Here is a 16,252-nt window from a genome sequence, read left to right on the forward strand (position 1 = left end):
CTTGAAATTGGGATGGAAACAGACAAGAAAATCCTTCTAGCATCAATTTAATCCAAAATTGTACTGAGATTCTATCCAGTGCTGTAGAATTTAATTCAGGGCTGGATCCGTAACGTATCACAGAAAATCGGCATTAAAATGTAAAGGTAATTTCCGATTGAGACGACATATGCAGTATTTACTGTGAATGCAATCTCTGCGGACAATGCCTTTACATGTAAATCGTGCTATAACGCGGATCTTCTGTGATACTTCTGTGATACAGATTGAATCCAGCCCTAATTCTCATAGTCAAAATGCTATGGTGAGCAGATATATTTTGTATCCCTTATTAACAAGGGTGTGTAAACCATGTTTAAAATTTGAATCACAAATCTTTCTAAATGATGACCATTAAATCAAGTCATACAGAGCATGAACAATAATAGATGGAATAGAAAGGTTGTTGCAGTTTGATGAGTTAATGGTTGATATGAGTTGATGGTTGATATGAGTTAATGGTTGATATGAGTTAATGGTTGATATGAGTTAATGGTTGATATGAGTTAATGAAAGGTTCCTCCAGTTTTTTGTCACATCAGATGAAACTACTGACACTGCAGCTGTAACACCGATTTGTTGACAGTGTACGCGTTGACATGACAAACCAGGGCCTATGACGCCCCTAACGTCATATGTAGGCAGAGCCCAATGCAGCTGACAGATAAATAACATAACATCCTTCTGCTTCGAAGGGCACATATCAACAATGTGTTATTCTACCTGTAACCTGCAATTTACCTTCTGTTTTCACAACAAAATCCATTGGACCAACCATTTTATATTATAAAGCACTATACCATACTCATCATGTTAAAAGTGTTGTATGAATTTAAGAGTTCATATGAAGATAGTTTCAAGGTTTATTCTCTATTTACAAAACAAAACATTGACATGGTTTAAGAAGTCCTGCCACGGGTAACACTTAATGAGCCACTTCTGGGGTTAGGTTAAATGCGGAAGACACATTTCGGTTGAATGCATTCAGTTATGCAACTGACTAGGCATCCCCTTTCCCTTCTCTTTCAATTCTAAATGCTACGCTAACAGTTTGAGAGTGATGAATTTTGACAGACAATGAATAGTAACTACATGAACCCAAACTGGTAGAATTTTAAGAGGTGATACAATCTTAGGAACCATCAGGAAGTCGCTCTCTCAACTAGAAAAACAGTATTTCAATAATCTCACCACTGACAGACCTATATTGGACATTGTGGCTGGTGCTCAGCAACCAGTTAGTATGGGTTGTGATGTGCGTCACACCTAAAACCATGTTTCAGATTCCTATCATTGACTGGCCACTGACTGACTGAAGCTKCTATCTACGTACTGTACGCTATGTAGTAGTGAATTTTTCTACCTTTTAATTTGGTTCCTTGACAACTGACAATCACTACATCAAACAAAGTCTTTTGACACATTGAATTGAGTCAGAGTCAAATTGCAAATCAGCAAAAACATTTTTACTGGTTGCCATGGTCCCCCKAAAAAACAATAACTTTGAGGGGAGGTTAGAGGAACTTTAGGAAGTTAAAACAATAGTATTCTTGTCAAAGGTTACGTGAAATGAGAACTTATAAAGGCACATCCTTAACTGTAACAATAACATCATGTGTATTCCCCATTTTAGAAAACAGATTGTGTATTGGTCTTCATAAGAGGATGCCATACAATTTCATAACACAACATCCCTCATGGAGTTTATTATATTTTATTTAGAAAATTACTGAATATGTCAAATGAGGTTTACAAACAGCCTTTCATTTACCTACTGTACTGCATACTGTAGTTAGTGTAGTATCTCATAGTAGTATATTGTAATCATGATATTCATTAAAAGGCAGTCTTCGGGTACATACAGCATTTCTGTGCAGTAAGGCAAAAAGACACTGCCCTCTATGAATATATACTGTAGCTGTCTGTAGAGCCAAGTAATTCTCCATCAATCAAATAGTGCTCCTTGCATATTGCTTTAAAGAAGGCATTTTTATGGGGAGAATAATCTTCCCATAAATGTAAGTMTCCCAGTGACCAAAGACTAGAGGATGGCTTAGTTGTCCGGAATCCATATTAAGAACATCCTCCTCAGACCTCACCCCTCATATGGATTCTGTAATGGTGCAGTTCCATTGCCCCTCTTCATGCCCTCAGTCCCCCAGCAGTCCTAGCTTCTTCAGGGCCTCCCGTCGGTCCTCTCCACTCTTGCTGTTGGGGCAGATGAGCACACTGATGCCATGGGAGCGGGGCAGCTTGTTCGTGGACTCCCCATGACCTGGCTGGGGGTGGGAGGCCTCACCCTGAACATTCACAAAGTCTTTCCCAGTTCCTAGGGAGGCGGGGCGGGGTCTAGAGTTGCGCAGGTTGCCAGGGGACAGTGCGACTTTGGGACCTTGGTTGGCCCTGAGGGAGGCATTACTGGCCATGTAGCTGCTCAGGCCCTTGCCGGAGTGCTCCAGAGTCGCTGATTTGACCCCTATGTGAGGGGGAATATGCTTGGGTGGTGAAGGAAGTGTAGCAGGTGAGGGCAGAGCTTTGGCATTGTCACTGAATTGGGCTGGGATGGGGACTGGGGCTGAGGTAGTGGGAGGGGCTGGGGTAGTCACTGAAACTGGGGCTGGGGCAGGAACTGGGGTAAGGGTGATGGCTGGGAATGGACATGGGGTAGGGATTTGGGCTGGGGCTTTGGTCTGGGTGGTAACCAGGCTGTGAGAAGGAGGGGGTGCCCATGACTTCCTGGATTTGGATGAAACAACAGGGCCTGAGTCTCCATCCTCAGTCTTCAGGAGCCCAAGCTTCCGTAGGGCCTCCCTGCGCACCTTCTGGGGGTCAATCATTGACCTGTCAATGGGCGAGGGGCCTGGGTGACTGTCTAACTTGTGAGACTTCAGGATGATGTTGGAGGGAAGCCTCTTGGGCTTAGGGGCCACAGCAGGCCGGCTCTTTGGTTCCAGGGCATCAGGAATGGGGGAGGGTAGTGCTTGGGTACTGACAGGCAGATCAACACAGGGTTTAGAAGGTGGTGCATCTTGGGCTCCAGGGGAGGCTGGTGCAGCTCTCTTCATGGAGACCTGCCTGCGTAGTTGCTCCAGCTCACTGTAGGTCAGAGGACCTCTGAGTTCTGCAGGCACTGGAGGATCACTCTCTTCCTCTAGCTCATCATCCCTGAAGTCTGAGGGAGGGGGAATCAGCTTCAGATCCAGCTCAGACGGAACCTTAGTGTTGCACTTCGCAGGCTTGCTGTCTACAGAGACTCCTTTAGGCATGTTGTCCACAGAATCATCTGTGGGAACATCTGATGTGGCTAATGAAGGGGTTGTTTTGGAGGTTTTAGATTCAGTGGACAGCACCGGAACCTTTGTGATAGTGGCCAACCCAGGAGCTTTGATGTCAGAAGACAACTCTGAGGTCTTGGGCACAGTTGCTATCTTTGGAGCTTTAGGGTCTGTGACTACTTCTGGGACTGTGGGTTCAGTGATTACCTTTTGGGGTTTCAGATCAGTGACTGCCRCTGGGGTTCTCGGCTGGGTTGCTACTAATGGGGCTTTGGGCTCAATTGCTGCAGTTGGGACACTGGGATGGGTGGTTGCCCCTGTGACTTTGAGCTGGATACTGGCAAGGCCATTTGCCAGAAGAAGTGGTGTAGGCACTCGGCAGTTCAGATAGGACTTCCGATCTCTTCCTGAGTCGTCATGCTGGAGTTTTGATACATCTAGAAGACAGGCAGAAACAGCAGGAATTATTTTACTATCAAATTCTCACAGGTTGCTAAACTGGCTCGCACAATCCTGACCTAAAACCTGGACACATTTTTTTGTGTCCTGCATGGGAAAATCCTGATGAAACTATTTTTAGTCGTACTCACCCTCCAGTCTAGTCTGTCCCATAGAGAGGTGGTCATGTTTGGCTACCAGGCTGCTGGGGTCTGGTTCATCATTGGACAGGCCACTGTCCTCCTCCATCTCCAGGGACTCAATGGTGGACTCTAGAAACATGAGGCACGCCCGCTCCTCAACAGAGAGGTACTCCAGACTGTCATCACTCTGCCTCACACACACACACACAAAGAGGACACAAACACAAAGACAACAAAAAGAAGAAACCCGTAAACATAGACAAACTAGAAATGTAGAGTACGAGCAGATTCAGAATAAAATAACAATGCAATTAATTGCTACCCTTTAATGAAGATTACATAACTACTGTATGTAGAACTGTATGCCAGCCCAGCTAGCACATAATGTTCTGAGAACGATATGTTTCTTAGAGCTTGGTGGGAGCGTGGTTGTTCTATGGTCATTTTGCATAAAACATTCCCACAAATTATGGGAATGGTGCAGCATAGTTGCTTGGCTTTGGAACATTCTCAGCACATTTAAGGAACTTAACAAAAAAAAATACATATGTTCTTGGTATTTCATTACTTTAACATAACTTTTCCTAAATGTTAGAATATGGTTACATTTTGGTAATTTTCTAGAAACGTTCTCCAACTGGTTTGATGTTGGGAATGTTCTCAAAGAGTTTAGAAAATGTTAAGAAACAACGTTCTTCTGTGGGAATTTCAGTATTTCAGCATAACGTTTGTTACAGGTTTCCTCATGGTTCTATTTAAAGTAATGTTCTCAAATTGTTCCAAGAAGGTTAAGAACCAACGTTCTTCTGTGGGAATTTCAGTCCTTCAGACTAACTTTTCCTACAGGTTTCCTCATGGATTTATTTAAATTCATGTTCTCAAATTGTTCCGAGAACATTAACAAAAAACTTTCCATTAAAAAAAAACACAAGAAATCTTTAGTAATGTTCAAAGAACYTTCTAAAAATATTATTTTAAAACATATACAGTACCAGTCAAAAGTTTGGACACACCTATTCATTCAACGGTTTTTATTTATTTTTACAATTTTCTACATTGTAGAATAATAGTGAAGACATCAACATTGTGAAATAACATGAATGTAATCATGTAGTAACCAAAAGAGCTAAAACAACTCTCAACTATATTTGAGATTCTTCAAAGTAGTCACCCTTTGCCTTGATGACAGCTTTGCACACGCTTGGCATTCTCTCAACCAGCTTCACCTGGAATGCTTTTCCAACAGTCTTGAAAGAGTTCCCACATATGCTGAGCACTGCTTTTCCTTCACTCTGCGGTCCAACTCATCCCAAACCATCTCAATTGGGTTGAAGTCAGGTGATTGTGGAGGCCAGGTCATCTGATGCAGCACTTCATCGCTCTCCTTCTTGGTCAAAAAGCCCTTACACCGCCTGGAGGTGTGTTGGGTCATTGTCCTGTTGAAAAACAAATGATAGTCCCACTAAGCACAAACCAGATGGGATGGCATTTCGCTGCAGAATGCTGTGGTAGCCATGCTGGTTAAGTGTGCCTTGAATTTMAAATAAATCACTAACAGTATCACCAGCAAAGCACCCCCACACCATCACACCTCCTCCTCCATGCTTCACGGTGGGAACCACACATGRGGAGATCATCCGTTCACCTACTCTGTGTCTCACAAAGACATGGCAGTTGGAACCAAAAATCTCAAATTTGGACTCATCAGACCAAAGGACAGATTTCCACCGGTCTAATGTCCATTGATTGTGTTTCTTGGCACAAGCAGATCTCTTCTTATTGGTGTCCTTTAGTAGTGGTTTCTTTGCAGCAATTCGACCGTGAAGGCCTGATTCACGCAGTCTCCTCTGAACAGTTGATATTGAGATGTGTATGTTACTTGAACTCTGTGAAGCATTTATTTGGGCTGCAATTTCTGAGGCTGGTAACTCTAATTAACTTATCCTCTGCAGCAGAGGTAACTCTGGGTCTTCTTTTCCTGTGGCGGTCCTCATGAGAGCCAGTTTCATCATAGCGCTTGATAGTTTTTGCGACTGTAATTGAAAAAACTTTCAAATTTCTTTAAATTTTCCGGATTGACTGACCTTCATGTCTTAAAGTAATGATGGACTGTCGTTTCTCTTTGTTTATTTGCGCTGTTCTTTCCATAATATTGACTTGTTATTTTACCAAACAGGGCTATCTTCTGTATACCACCCCTACCTTGTCACAACACAACTGATTGGCTCAAACGCATTAAGAAGGAAAGAAATTCCACAAATTAACTTTTAACAAGGCACACCTGTTAATTGAAATACATTCCCGGTGACTACCTCATGAAGCTGTTTGAGAGAATGCCAAGAGTGTGCAAAACTGTCATCAAGGCAAAGGGTGGCTACTTTGAAGAATCTCTTGTTTAACATATTTTTGATTACTACATGATTCCATATGTGTTATTTCATAGTTTTGATGTCTTCACTATTATTCTACAATGTATGTAATAGTAAAAATAAAGCAAAACCCTGAAATGAGTAGTTGTGTCCAAACTTTTGACTGGTACTGTACATTCCATTCTCAGCATCAACAAAACTCACTCTATCCTCAATCATGTTAAGTGTGTTCAGGTGTGTTGGCCATGCCCACTAATTGGCAGCTCCTGATCTTAATGAGTGCTTATTTCCTTTGAAATGGGGTGTGTTTCAACAAACTTAAATGAACAGCTTTGTATGCGTAATTTTCTTTTGCATGCTAGCGCCATCCTGGTGGCGCAGCGGATTAATTCCATGGATAGAAAACAGAAGACTATAGGTTTGAAAATACATGTGTTTGCATGACTAAGGAAATACATTTCCATCTGCGCTTTTAAGTTAGCAGTGTTATTAAAACATTCAATGAAAGTTAAGGAAGTTATTCATAAACCTCCAAATAACCTATAACCTTTTCTCACAACGTTTAAAAAAACTTTCAGTTTTACCAGTCAGGAAATGTATGGCTTCGTTCCCACAACCAATGTGAAACTAAAAATATACGTTTCCACAACTTCCAAGGAACCAAATATGCTAGCTGGGAGGTATGTCTGTGAACATGATATCCTTGTATAAAATTAGGTAAGGCCTTCAAACTCTTTTGGCTTGGTTTTCAGTTCTTAATAATCAGTCTCTCTGTTTCTCTCAGCTAATGTAGGCTGAACAGCACATTGAAGCCCAGTGAGACTGTAGACACAGTGCYGATCAAAGTTACGTTTACCTTTCACACAGCAGGGAGGGAATTAGAAATGACCTCAGTACTCCTCCCGGCTAGCTTTTAGCTTTCATCCTATACTGCACTGCCAGAGGAATGTATTGCAGTGGATTTTAGTGAGGGGCCACTGAACAGCTCTGAAATGAACAGACTGGGTCCTCAAAGCAGTCGCTCTCTCTCATTTCTCTCTCATTCTGTGGAACCTCTCAAAGGCCCCTCTCTGAAACAAACATCTGAATCTCTCACCCACAACATGAACAAGCCCAGTAGCCCACTGACTCTTAGCATTGGGAGACAGTTGTACTACTGTATATAAACATATCAATTCATAGTCAATAAATCAAATCCAAGACGGGAGCGAGAAAGGCACTCTTTCATTTTTTGACATATTGCATCTAGCTAGATCAATTCCAAAATGTTTACCACAATGGCAGCAGTGCAGCACATAAACAAAAGAAAACATAAACCGGTGAAATCAGAGTCTCAGCTATTCTGCTGGTTAGTGGTTAAGGGTAAAGGAGGAAATAGCTTCTGCACGCACAAAGCCAGAGTTCATGCTGACCACACTGTCATAGCTCCCAGCGCTGTCCATATTGATCAAGGATTCCATGGCAACGCCGCCTGGCCACGTGTCACTCTTCGCCATGGCACAGGGACAGCGGGAGGAGCCAGGGCTTCAGGGGGCCTCTGCTAATTGGCTGGAAGTCACAGATGGGTCCAGATGGGGAAGTAACTGGGAGGGAAAAATAAAGAAGTTTTAATGCTTSAGGCAAAAATCATTACATCATCATGATGATCKATTCTACAGAGCTTCCCTTGTGTAAATTGTGGCATTTCTCTATTACAGCCCGTGTGGTTAAAGATTAGGACATGTTATATACTCATACTATTGCTTTTAAGCCGGGACTTTTTTAGCAGTGACAAAGTTTGATCAGTGATATCATGGTAGAGCAAGACAAAGGAGCACGCCCCCATTCACATCAACYGGGCTGTAGTGGAGTGGGTCGAGAGCTAAAGTTCCTCGGTGTACACATCACTAAAGAATTATCATGGTCCGCACACACAACACAACCAACACAGTCGTGAAGAAGGCACGACAACGCCTCTTCCCTTCAGGAGGCTGAAAAGATTCGGCATGGGCCCTCAGATCCTCAAAAAGTACGATCCAGTACATCACTGGGGCTGAGCTCCCTGCCATCCAGGACCTCTATACCAGGCTGTGTCAGAGGAAGGCCGTAAAAATTGTCAAAAATTTCAGTCATCTAAGTCATAGACTGTTCTCTCTGCTACCACACAGCAAGTGGTACCGATGCACCAAGTCTGGAACCAACAGGACCTTGAACAGCTTCTACCATCAAGCCATAAGACTGCTAAATAGCTAACCAAATAACTATCCGGACCATCTGCATTGACCCCCCTTTGCACCAACTATTTTGACTCATCACATACGCTGCTGCTACCACTTATTATCTATCCTATTGCCTAGTCACTTTATCCCTACCTATTTGTACATATCTACCTCAATTACCTTGTACCCCTGTACATCGACTCGGTACTGGTACCCCATGTATATAGCCAAGCTATCGTTACTCATTGTGTATTTATTCCACGTGTTATCTTTCTACTATTTTTCTCTCTGCATTGTTGATCCAATAGAGGGATACACAGACAATGCCCTGGCCAAAGCTCAAGCAGTGAGAAAAGGAGAGGCTATTAATGAGCCATTCGGAAAGTATTCAGACCCCTTGACTTTTTCCACATTTTGTTTCATTACAGTCTTATTCTACAATGAATGAAGTAAAAAATGTTCCTCATCAATCTACACACAATACCACATAATGACAACGCAAAAAAGGTCTTTAGAGATYTTTGCAAATGTATAAAAAAAATAAAAAAATACCTTATTTACATAAGATTTGAGATCCTTTCCTATGGGCCTCYAAATTGAGCTCAAGTGCATCCTGTTTCCATTGATCATCCTTGAGGTGTTTCTACAACTTGATTGGAGTCCACCTCTGGTAAATACAATTGATTGGGCATGATTTGGAAAGGCACACACCTGTATATATAAGGTCCCACAATTGACAGTGCATGCCAGAGCAAAAACCAAGCCATGAGGTCGAAGGAATTGTCCGTAGAGCTCGGAGACAGGACTGTGACGAGGCACAGATCTGGGGATGGGTACCAAAAAATGTCTGCAGCATTGAAGGTCCCCAAGAACACAGTGGCCTCCTTCATTCTTAAATGGAACTACCAAGACACTTCCTAGAGCTTTGCACCTGAGCCAAACTGAGCAATCGGGGGAGAAGGGCCTTGGGCAGGGAGGTGACCAAGAACCCGATGGTCACTCTGACAGAGCTCATGAGTTCCTCTGTTCCAGAGTTCCAGACGGAAGTCACACCTCAGTAAAAGGCACATGAKAGCCCACTTGGAGTTTGCCAAAAGGCACCTAAAGGAATCTCAGACCACGAGAAACAAGATTCTCTGGTCTGATGAAACCAGGATTGAACTCTTTAGCCTGAATGCCAAGTGTCACGTCTGGAAGAAACCTGGCACCATCCCTACGGTGAAGCATGGTGGTGGCAGCATCATGCTGTGGGGATGTTTTTCAGTGGCAAGGACTAGGAGACTAGTCAGGATCTAGGGAAAGATGAACGGAGCAAAGTACAGCGAGATCGTTGATGAAAACCTGCTCCAGAGCACTCAGGACCTCAGACTGGGGCGAAGTTCCACCTTCCAACAAGACAACGACCCTAAGCACACAGCCAAGACAAGGCAGGAGTGGCTTCGGGACAAGTCTCTGAATTTCCTTGAGTGGCCCAGCCAGAGCCCGGACTTGAACCTGATCGAACATCTCTGGAGAGACTTGAAAATAGCTGTGCAGCGACGCTCCCCATCCAACCTGACAGAGCTTGAGAGGATCTGCAAAGAACAATGGGAGAAACTCCCCAAATACAGGTACGCCAAGCTTGTAGCATCATACCCAAAATGACTTGAGGTTGCAATCGCTGCCGAAGGTGCTTCAAGAAAGCACTGAGTAAAGGGTAAATGTGATATGAGATTTTTCTTTTTAATACTTTTTCTTTTTAATCTAAAAAACAGTTTTTGCTTTGACATTACGCGATATTGTGTGTAGACTGATGAGGAAAAAATATATTTAATCAATTTTAGAATAAGGTTGTAACAACAAAATGTGGAAAAAGTCAAGGGGTCTGAATACTTTCCGAATGCGCTGTATATCTTTAAAGTGCAAAGGAGCGTCCGGCATACGGCATGGTCTTGTTGTGGACTTTAAGCTCCACCTGGAGCAAAGAGGTGTAAGATCTTTAACCACACAATATTCTTATCCGGGCTACAGACGTACCTAAGCTCCTACTAAACCTTATAAAGTTGCACTGTGTGAATCCCATCACCCCATGCCAAGCCATGCCACCAACAAGCTGTTGGCATCCAGGCTTTACAGTAGTCAAAATACTGTAGATGTACTAGTGTTGACATAAGATGCATGAAGTTTTTTTTTATAGCAATTTCATTAGAACATAAAATATCAAATTACATTTGACCATCAGTTACTATTCAGATTGTTTTCATTCATTTTACCGAGACATAGACCTAACAGCCTATACTGTTGCTCAACTCTTTCAGGTGAGTCAGTGGCAATATAACTGTGCGTTTTATTGACTTCTATCATGAGACCATTTGATTACACATACAGAAAGGAACAGTAATGATAGTGAATTTCCATTGAAGGCTACAGTGCGTTATTTCCACCAAAACCCTGAAGATCCGTCAACAGGCCACACAATGCTGCTGAATTACCTTGGYGTTTGGGTTGGGACAATTAATACAGAATATATTAATTACACTAATATTAAGCTATTGCCAAATATATCCTGGCACTCTGTACAGAATATCACCCCACCCAATAAAACAACGGCAGCTTAAGAAACATTTGGATCAATATAGGCCACACAGTACGGTGTTGGCAACAACAGATAGTGGACTTTCTAGTTGGTTAACACAGTATTCCAGGGCTCCCACCCAGTTAGTCTAGAMGCTGATAATTAGGTATTCTGCCTGCCCCTCCCGTGAGGACATAATGGTATGAGCAACAGAGTGAAAGAGAATGTCCCAGCACCTCCCTACACACCTACAGGGCGGTAGTGGGAGAGACAGAAGCCTATACTCACTACACCCACCACAGAGATGTAATACACCTAGGAATGTCACTTTGCCTACTTCCTATGGTTTGTCATTGAACTAAGCGCCCTGGCTGGCGCCCTATACGATGATGTACCTCTGTGCATTTCAGGTAAATTACAAAGCAGAATGGGAAATATAGAGAGAGCCTATCAGGTGCATTGTTAACGAAAAGGGGTAGCACTGGTGTCCACTGTCTGGCTTGCCCTTCCATGCACTATGAACCGTTGAAAGCTGTGGGATTCAGGATGGTGATTGCCTTGGATTCCATTTCAATGAGTGACAATGATCTTACTGTGTCGATAAAAAAGGAAATACGTGTCCTGTAACATGAAGGACAGGCAGAGCAAGAACTAGTTAATGATTTACAGTAAATAAACAGACATTCACAACATGTTGTGCAACTCCCAACCTGCACAGATAACATGCATGAATGTGAAGCTTGGTACTGAGTCAGTTTGCACCTGCACCATTATAATGTCAATGTTGGGCCGGCTTTGGGAGTGGTTTTGTGAATTGGCAAATCTCAGGTATGCATTGACACATATTACTAACCTATAGCTCACATTAGAGCACACCCTTTGGTTTTGCCACCATACCACATAACAGTGATAATGATGTTGAATCATGTGTCAATCATCTCTCATGGGAAAACCTTCCCACGGTACACCTGTCTGACTCCATTAACCAACATGTTGGAGCAAGTCAGACAATTTTTATCTCCAGAATGCAACAAACTTTGAAAGGCGGTGACCATCGAGATGAGCATGATGAAAGACTTTGCTCTCAGACAGTCACACAGAGTATCTGCGCATGTGTACGGGTGTGCTTCACGCTGCTACAACATGGTAGCTGGGTCATTCCTACAATGCGCTGCCTTTTCTATCCCCAGGAAATATCACTTCTCATTTAGTGTAAAATTTGGATTCSAAATGGCTTTAAATATAAGGTCAGGTGTCCTTTACCTTAAAAACACAAAAATATGGARCTTGAAATTGAATTTTATACATTTTGAACACTTTTCTTCAGTGGATGTAGCCTGGGTTTTTTTCCACACGAGAAATATAAGCCATAAAATAATAAAATATTTATAGTCCTAGTTAAATTCTCTCTSATTAATARGTTTTTTAATTGTATTTATGATTATTTTATATTAGATTGTCCCTGATATCACTTTCCTTCGTTAGTTAGTTGTAATTCTCCATTTAAGAAAACAACCCTGTCCTACAATGACACCACATTCAGGAAGTGTCATAATTTCTTTYGTGGGAAAACAATGGGGCAAAGCTAGATATAAACACTCAGTTTTATCCATTTTTCATGTTATTAGTCTGCATGTCCCACTCATAAATGTCCACTCGTTAAGCTAAATTATAGAGACATTTTACCAAATGTAAAAATGCCCAAATACTTTTGATAGAGAAGTTAAAATSCTGTTCAACTGCTCAATCTTATTCACTCACAGAGCTATGGCTAATTTAGGCTCCAAATGTTAGGATTTGGAGGTTGGAAAATGCACCTAAAAAAAAATGTAAGTGTCAGCTTAACCAATATATATATATATATATATATATATGTCCTTTTTCTGAAAGAATGCAAAAAAAACAAGGAACCACATGCATTGTAGGAATGACCCAGCTAGCTATGGGACTAAAACAGCTGAATATTTTAGCTTTGCGCTTCAACGCTCCTTGATGTGGAAATTGACCCACTTCTACAGTTTACTTCATGCGTCCTCGTCAGCTCACTGAGTCTACCTTTAAACCTAACCTACACTATGACCTGACCCATCCCCTTATGCATTACTGACCCACAGTGGCAAGGAGTTACAAAACTGGTTCCTAGCCTCCCAGGCATAGAGTTCTTTCTGTCCCTAATACTAAAACTATAAATATATWTTTTTTTAAATAAAACTTTAACTAAATAAAACCTATTAAAGTGGATCTGAAAACTAACTGAAACTAAACTGAATTTCAAATACAAATATTAAAATGAATAGAAGTAAAAACGACTATAAAAACACAAAACTATAATAACCTTGCCCCTGACAGCATGACACTCATGTAAATTAAGCCTCTGTCCAAAGCTAACCTGTATTCAACACACATCCACAGCGGACCAACAGTCAAACGTTGGTCATAATTATATATTTTTTAAACTGTTCAGTAAAATATTGTTACCATTACCATTACCAAGAATAGTGTAGCCTCATAGACTATGGATGATCTACACATCGCATAGGATTCCAACCTTGTCAATTCATGCGTGAAAGCATAAAAACTTGAACGTTTCGTAGAGCCTAAATACTTAAAGGACAATGCAAGTATAAAAAGAGAAACGCACCTGAGAGCAGAAGAATAGTACTATTCCCTTTTCACAAAGTTACTTTGCACTCAAAGAAACGTGATATCTTCAAAATTATCCAAAGTCATTTAAATACAATTACGGTTTTCTGTGCAACTATCCTATCTGCCTTGTCAAATCAGTCTCGTTGAAGTTCAGGTGAGTGAGACTCCCGCCCCCTAATTCCATTGTGTCCAATCAGCACATATCTGATCTACCGTGTCTTTGGTAGAGCCAATGGGATAACAGAGAAATTGCCCACGTTTCAAGCAGGATAATGACACTGAGGTACACAGGGGTAATACTGGCAATACGGGTGTTATAAATCTTTTCTTATTAACTCTCAGTGAACCTGGATCCATACTTGAATATTATGCACAAATAATTTATTAGGCCTCATTGACATGTAGGRTAATGGTATGATATATTACAAATGATACATTTATTTGTATTTTTAAATTGATTTTTATTTAACCTTTATTTAACTAGGCAAAATTATCGGGGAATCGATCTAGCAACCTTTCGGTTACTAGCCCAACGCTCTAACCACTAGGCTACCTGCAGATATCTTAAGTGAAGTACAAAGCCGTTGGACTGTATGCAACATACATGAACTGCAATGGATTTGCAATTACATAAATCCAATGGTTGTCATTCCAAAAATGAAAATCAATAACTTTGCATAGAGTATTTCCGCTGCACACATTATAACACATATTTCCATGATGACTGTTGTCAAATTATACAACGGGTGGGTCTAATCCTGGATGGTGATCCAATCCTGGATGGTGATCCACAAATTACCACCGGCTAAATCTATGACGTATTTACTCTGTTCCGTTTGACTGTGCAATCCACTGTCTCATCAACTCAGCCAGGCTATTTATATTCTAGATCTACACGGTGAAAAGAATCTWGACATTATCTCCCATTTCTTTTAGACTAGCATTTGGTTTTCAACAGCAGAGGTTTGTAATAACCTTGCTGTCTGCCTCTCCGACATTTGCAACATTGAAATTCGATCTCCAGCAGTCCCTATGTATGGTAATGAAAGTGTTGGGAAACTGGAGGAGACAGACAGGCTGGCAGTTTCTCAGCCAGTCGAAATCATGAATCAGCCACATTTTTTWATGGATATATACTAAGAAARGTCAATAGAAAAACACAAAATGCAGCTCATTTGCTGTCATTCTAGCTTCAGTTTGAAGTGATTGTGTTAGCTGAGTAGTTGGCTATCTCCTCTGAGCAGTGTGGCCTATGCCAGGCGAAATCGCACATCATTAGCGCATTGTTATGGATGTATCCCCCCCAAAATCACTAGAAGACAGTTTAAACAAATGAAAATGCAGCTACTTTGCTGTTATTCTGGCTACACTGTTTGACGTGACTGTGTTAGCCAACTTTGGCTAGCTAGCAAGCAAGGGAAGAACTTTGCCAGCCATCATGGCAACAGAACATTTAGAACGAATGACTGGGTCGCGTCGATAGATTTAGAACAAAAAGACGACTGGGTCGCATCTCTGGCAGTGTTTTGGATACATATATAACAATGAGCTAATGATCGCCTGGCATTTAAAATGTGCTCTCTCGTCAGGACACAGTTCAGAGGAGGTAGCCAACTACACAGCTAATGCATTCACTTCAAACTGAAGCTGGTAAGACAGCAAACTAGCGGTATTTCATGTCGTTTGACCTGTTTTGCTATTGACATTTATTTGTATATATCCATAAAAATTATGCTGATTCATGCTTTCAACTGGCTGAGAAAATATGTCAGTTCATTCTATTGGTTAGGTTGCCAGAGACACGAKCCATATAAATGCAACATGTAAAGTGTTGATCCCATGTTCCATGAGCTGAAATAAAAGTTCCCAGAAATGTTCCATACACACAAAATGTTGTGCACAAATTTGTTTACATCCCTGTTAGTGAGCAATTCTGCTTTGCTAAAATAATCCATCCACTTGAAAAATGTGGCATATCATGAAGCTGATTAGACAGTATGTTCATTACACAGGTGCATCTTGTGCTGGGGACAATAAAAGGCCACTCTAAAATGTTTTCATCATAGGCTTACCCGTGCCAAATGTTTATTTTTTTATGATTTAGAACGCGCCTCAACCAATCACAATGCTTGTTTTGACCAACCCTTTGTAGAATATCCTCCAAACACCGGCTTCTCGGACATTATCATTACATTTTTACATTTAAGTCATTTAGCAGACGCTCTTATCCAGAGCGACTTACAAATTGGAAAGTTCATACATATTCATCCTGGTCCCTCCGTGGGAATTGAACCCACAACCCTGGCGTTGCAAGCGCCATGCTCTACCAACTGAGCCACACGGGACCGCTGAGTTCTATGAGTTCTATGTAAAATAATGAACAACATGTGAGGTGTGTTCCATTGTTCCATGACCGAGCAGAACTGACCTACAGAATTGCATTATTTTCTGGAAAACACATAGGGACCAGYGTTGATTATCCATTTTATACCATGGTTATAATTTAATACATTTTCCGCTAGAAATGTGTTCACTTGCGGTAGAAATGTGTTCAACATCCACTGAAGTAGCTAGCAAGTTTACTAGATAG

At 41.5% G+C, this 16,252-nt stretch overlaps 1 protein-coding gene across 2 annotated transcripts; it reads right to left on the reverse strand.

Annotated features, from left to right (window-relative positions):
• Window positions 1-1,734: 1,734 nt before the first annotated feature.
• LOC111977248 (specifically androgen-regulated gene protein) lies at window positions 1,735-13,831 on the reverse strand. 2 transcript variants are annotated; one of them, XM_024006626.2, is made up of 4 exons: window positions 13,658-13,831; window positions 7,677-7,847; window positions 3,905-4,082; window positions 1,735-3,751 (listed from the first exon to the last, which is right to left on the reverse strand). In XM_024006626.2, the coding sequence occupies exons 2-4, from the start codon at window positions 7,758-7,760 to the stop codon at window positions 2,190-2,192; spliced, it is 1,824 nt and encodes a 607-aa protein (XP_023862394.1). In that variant the 5' UTR covers window positions 7,761-7,847; window positions 13,658-13,831; the 3' UTR covers window positions 1,735-2,189. The 2 variants fall into 2 exon arrangements, with proteins under 2 accessions (XP_023862394.1, XP_023862393.1); XM_024006625.2 differs by having other exon boundaries at window positions 7,656-7,847.
• Window positions 13,832-16,252: the final 2,421 nt, after the last annotated feature.

Source organism: Salvelinus sp. IW2-2015, linkage group LG17, assembly GCF_002910315.2.
Source record: "Salvelinus sp. IW2-2015 linkage group LG17, ASM291031v2, whole genome shotgun sequence".
Classification (NCBI taxonomy): domain Eukaryota; kingdom Metazoa; phylum Chordata; class Actinopteri; order Salmoniformes; family Salmonidae; genus Salvelinus; species Salvelinus sp. IW2-2015.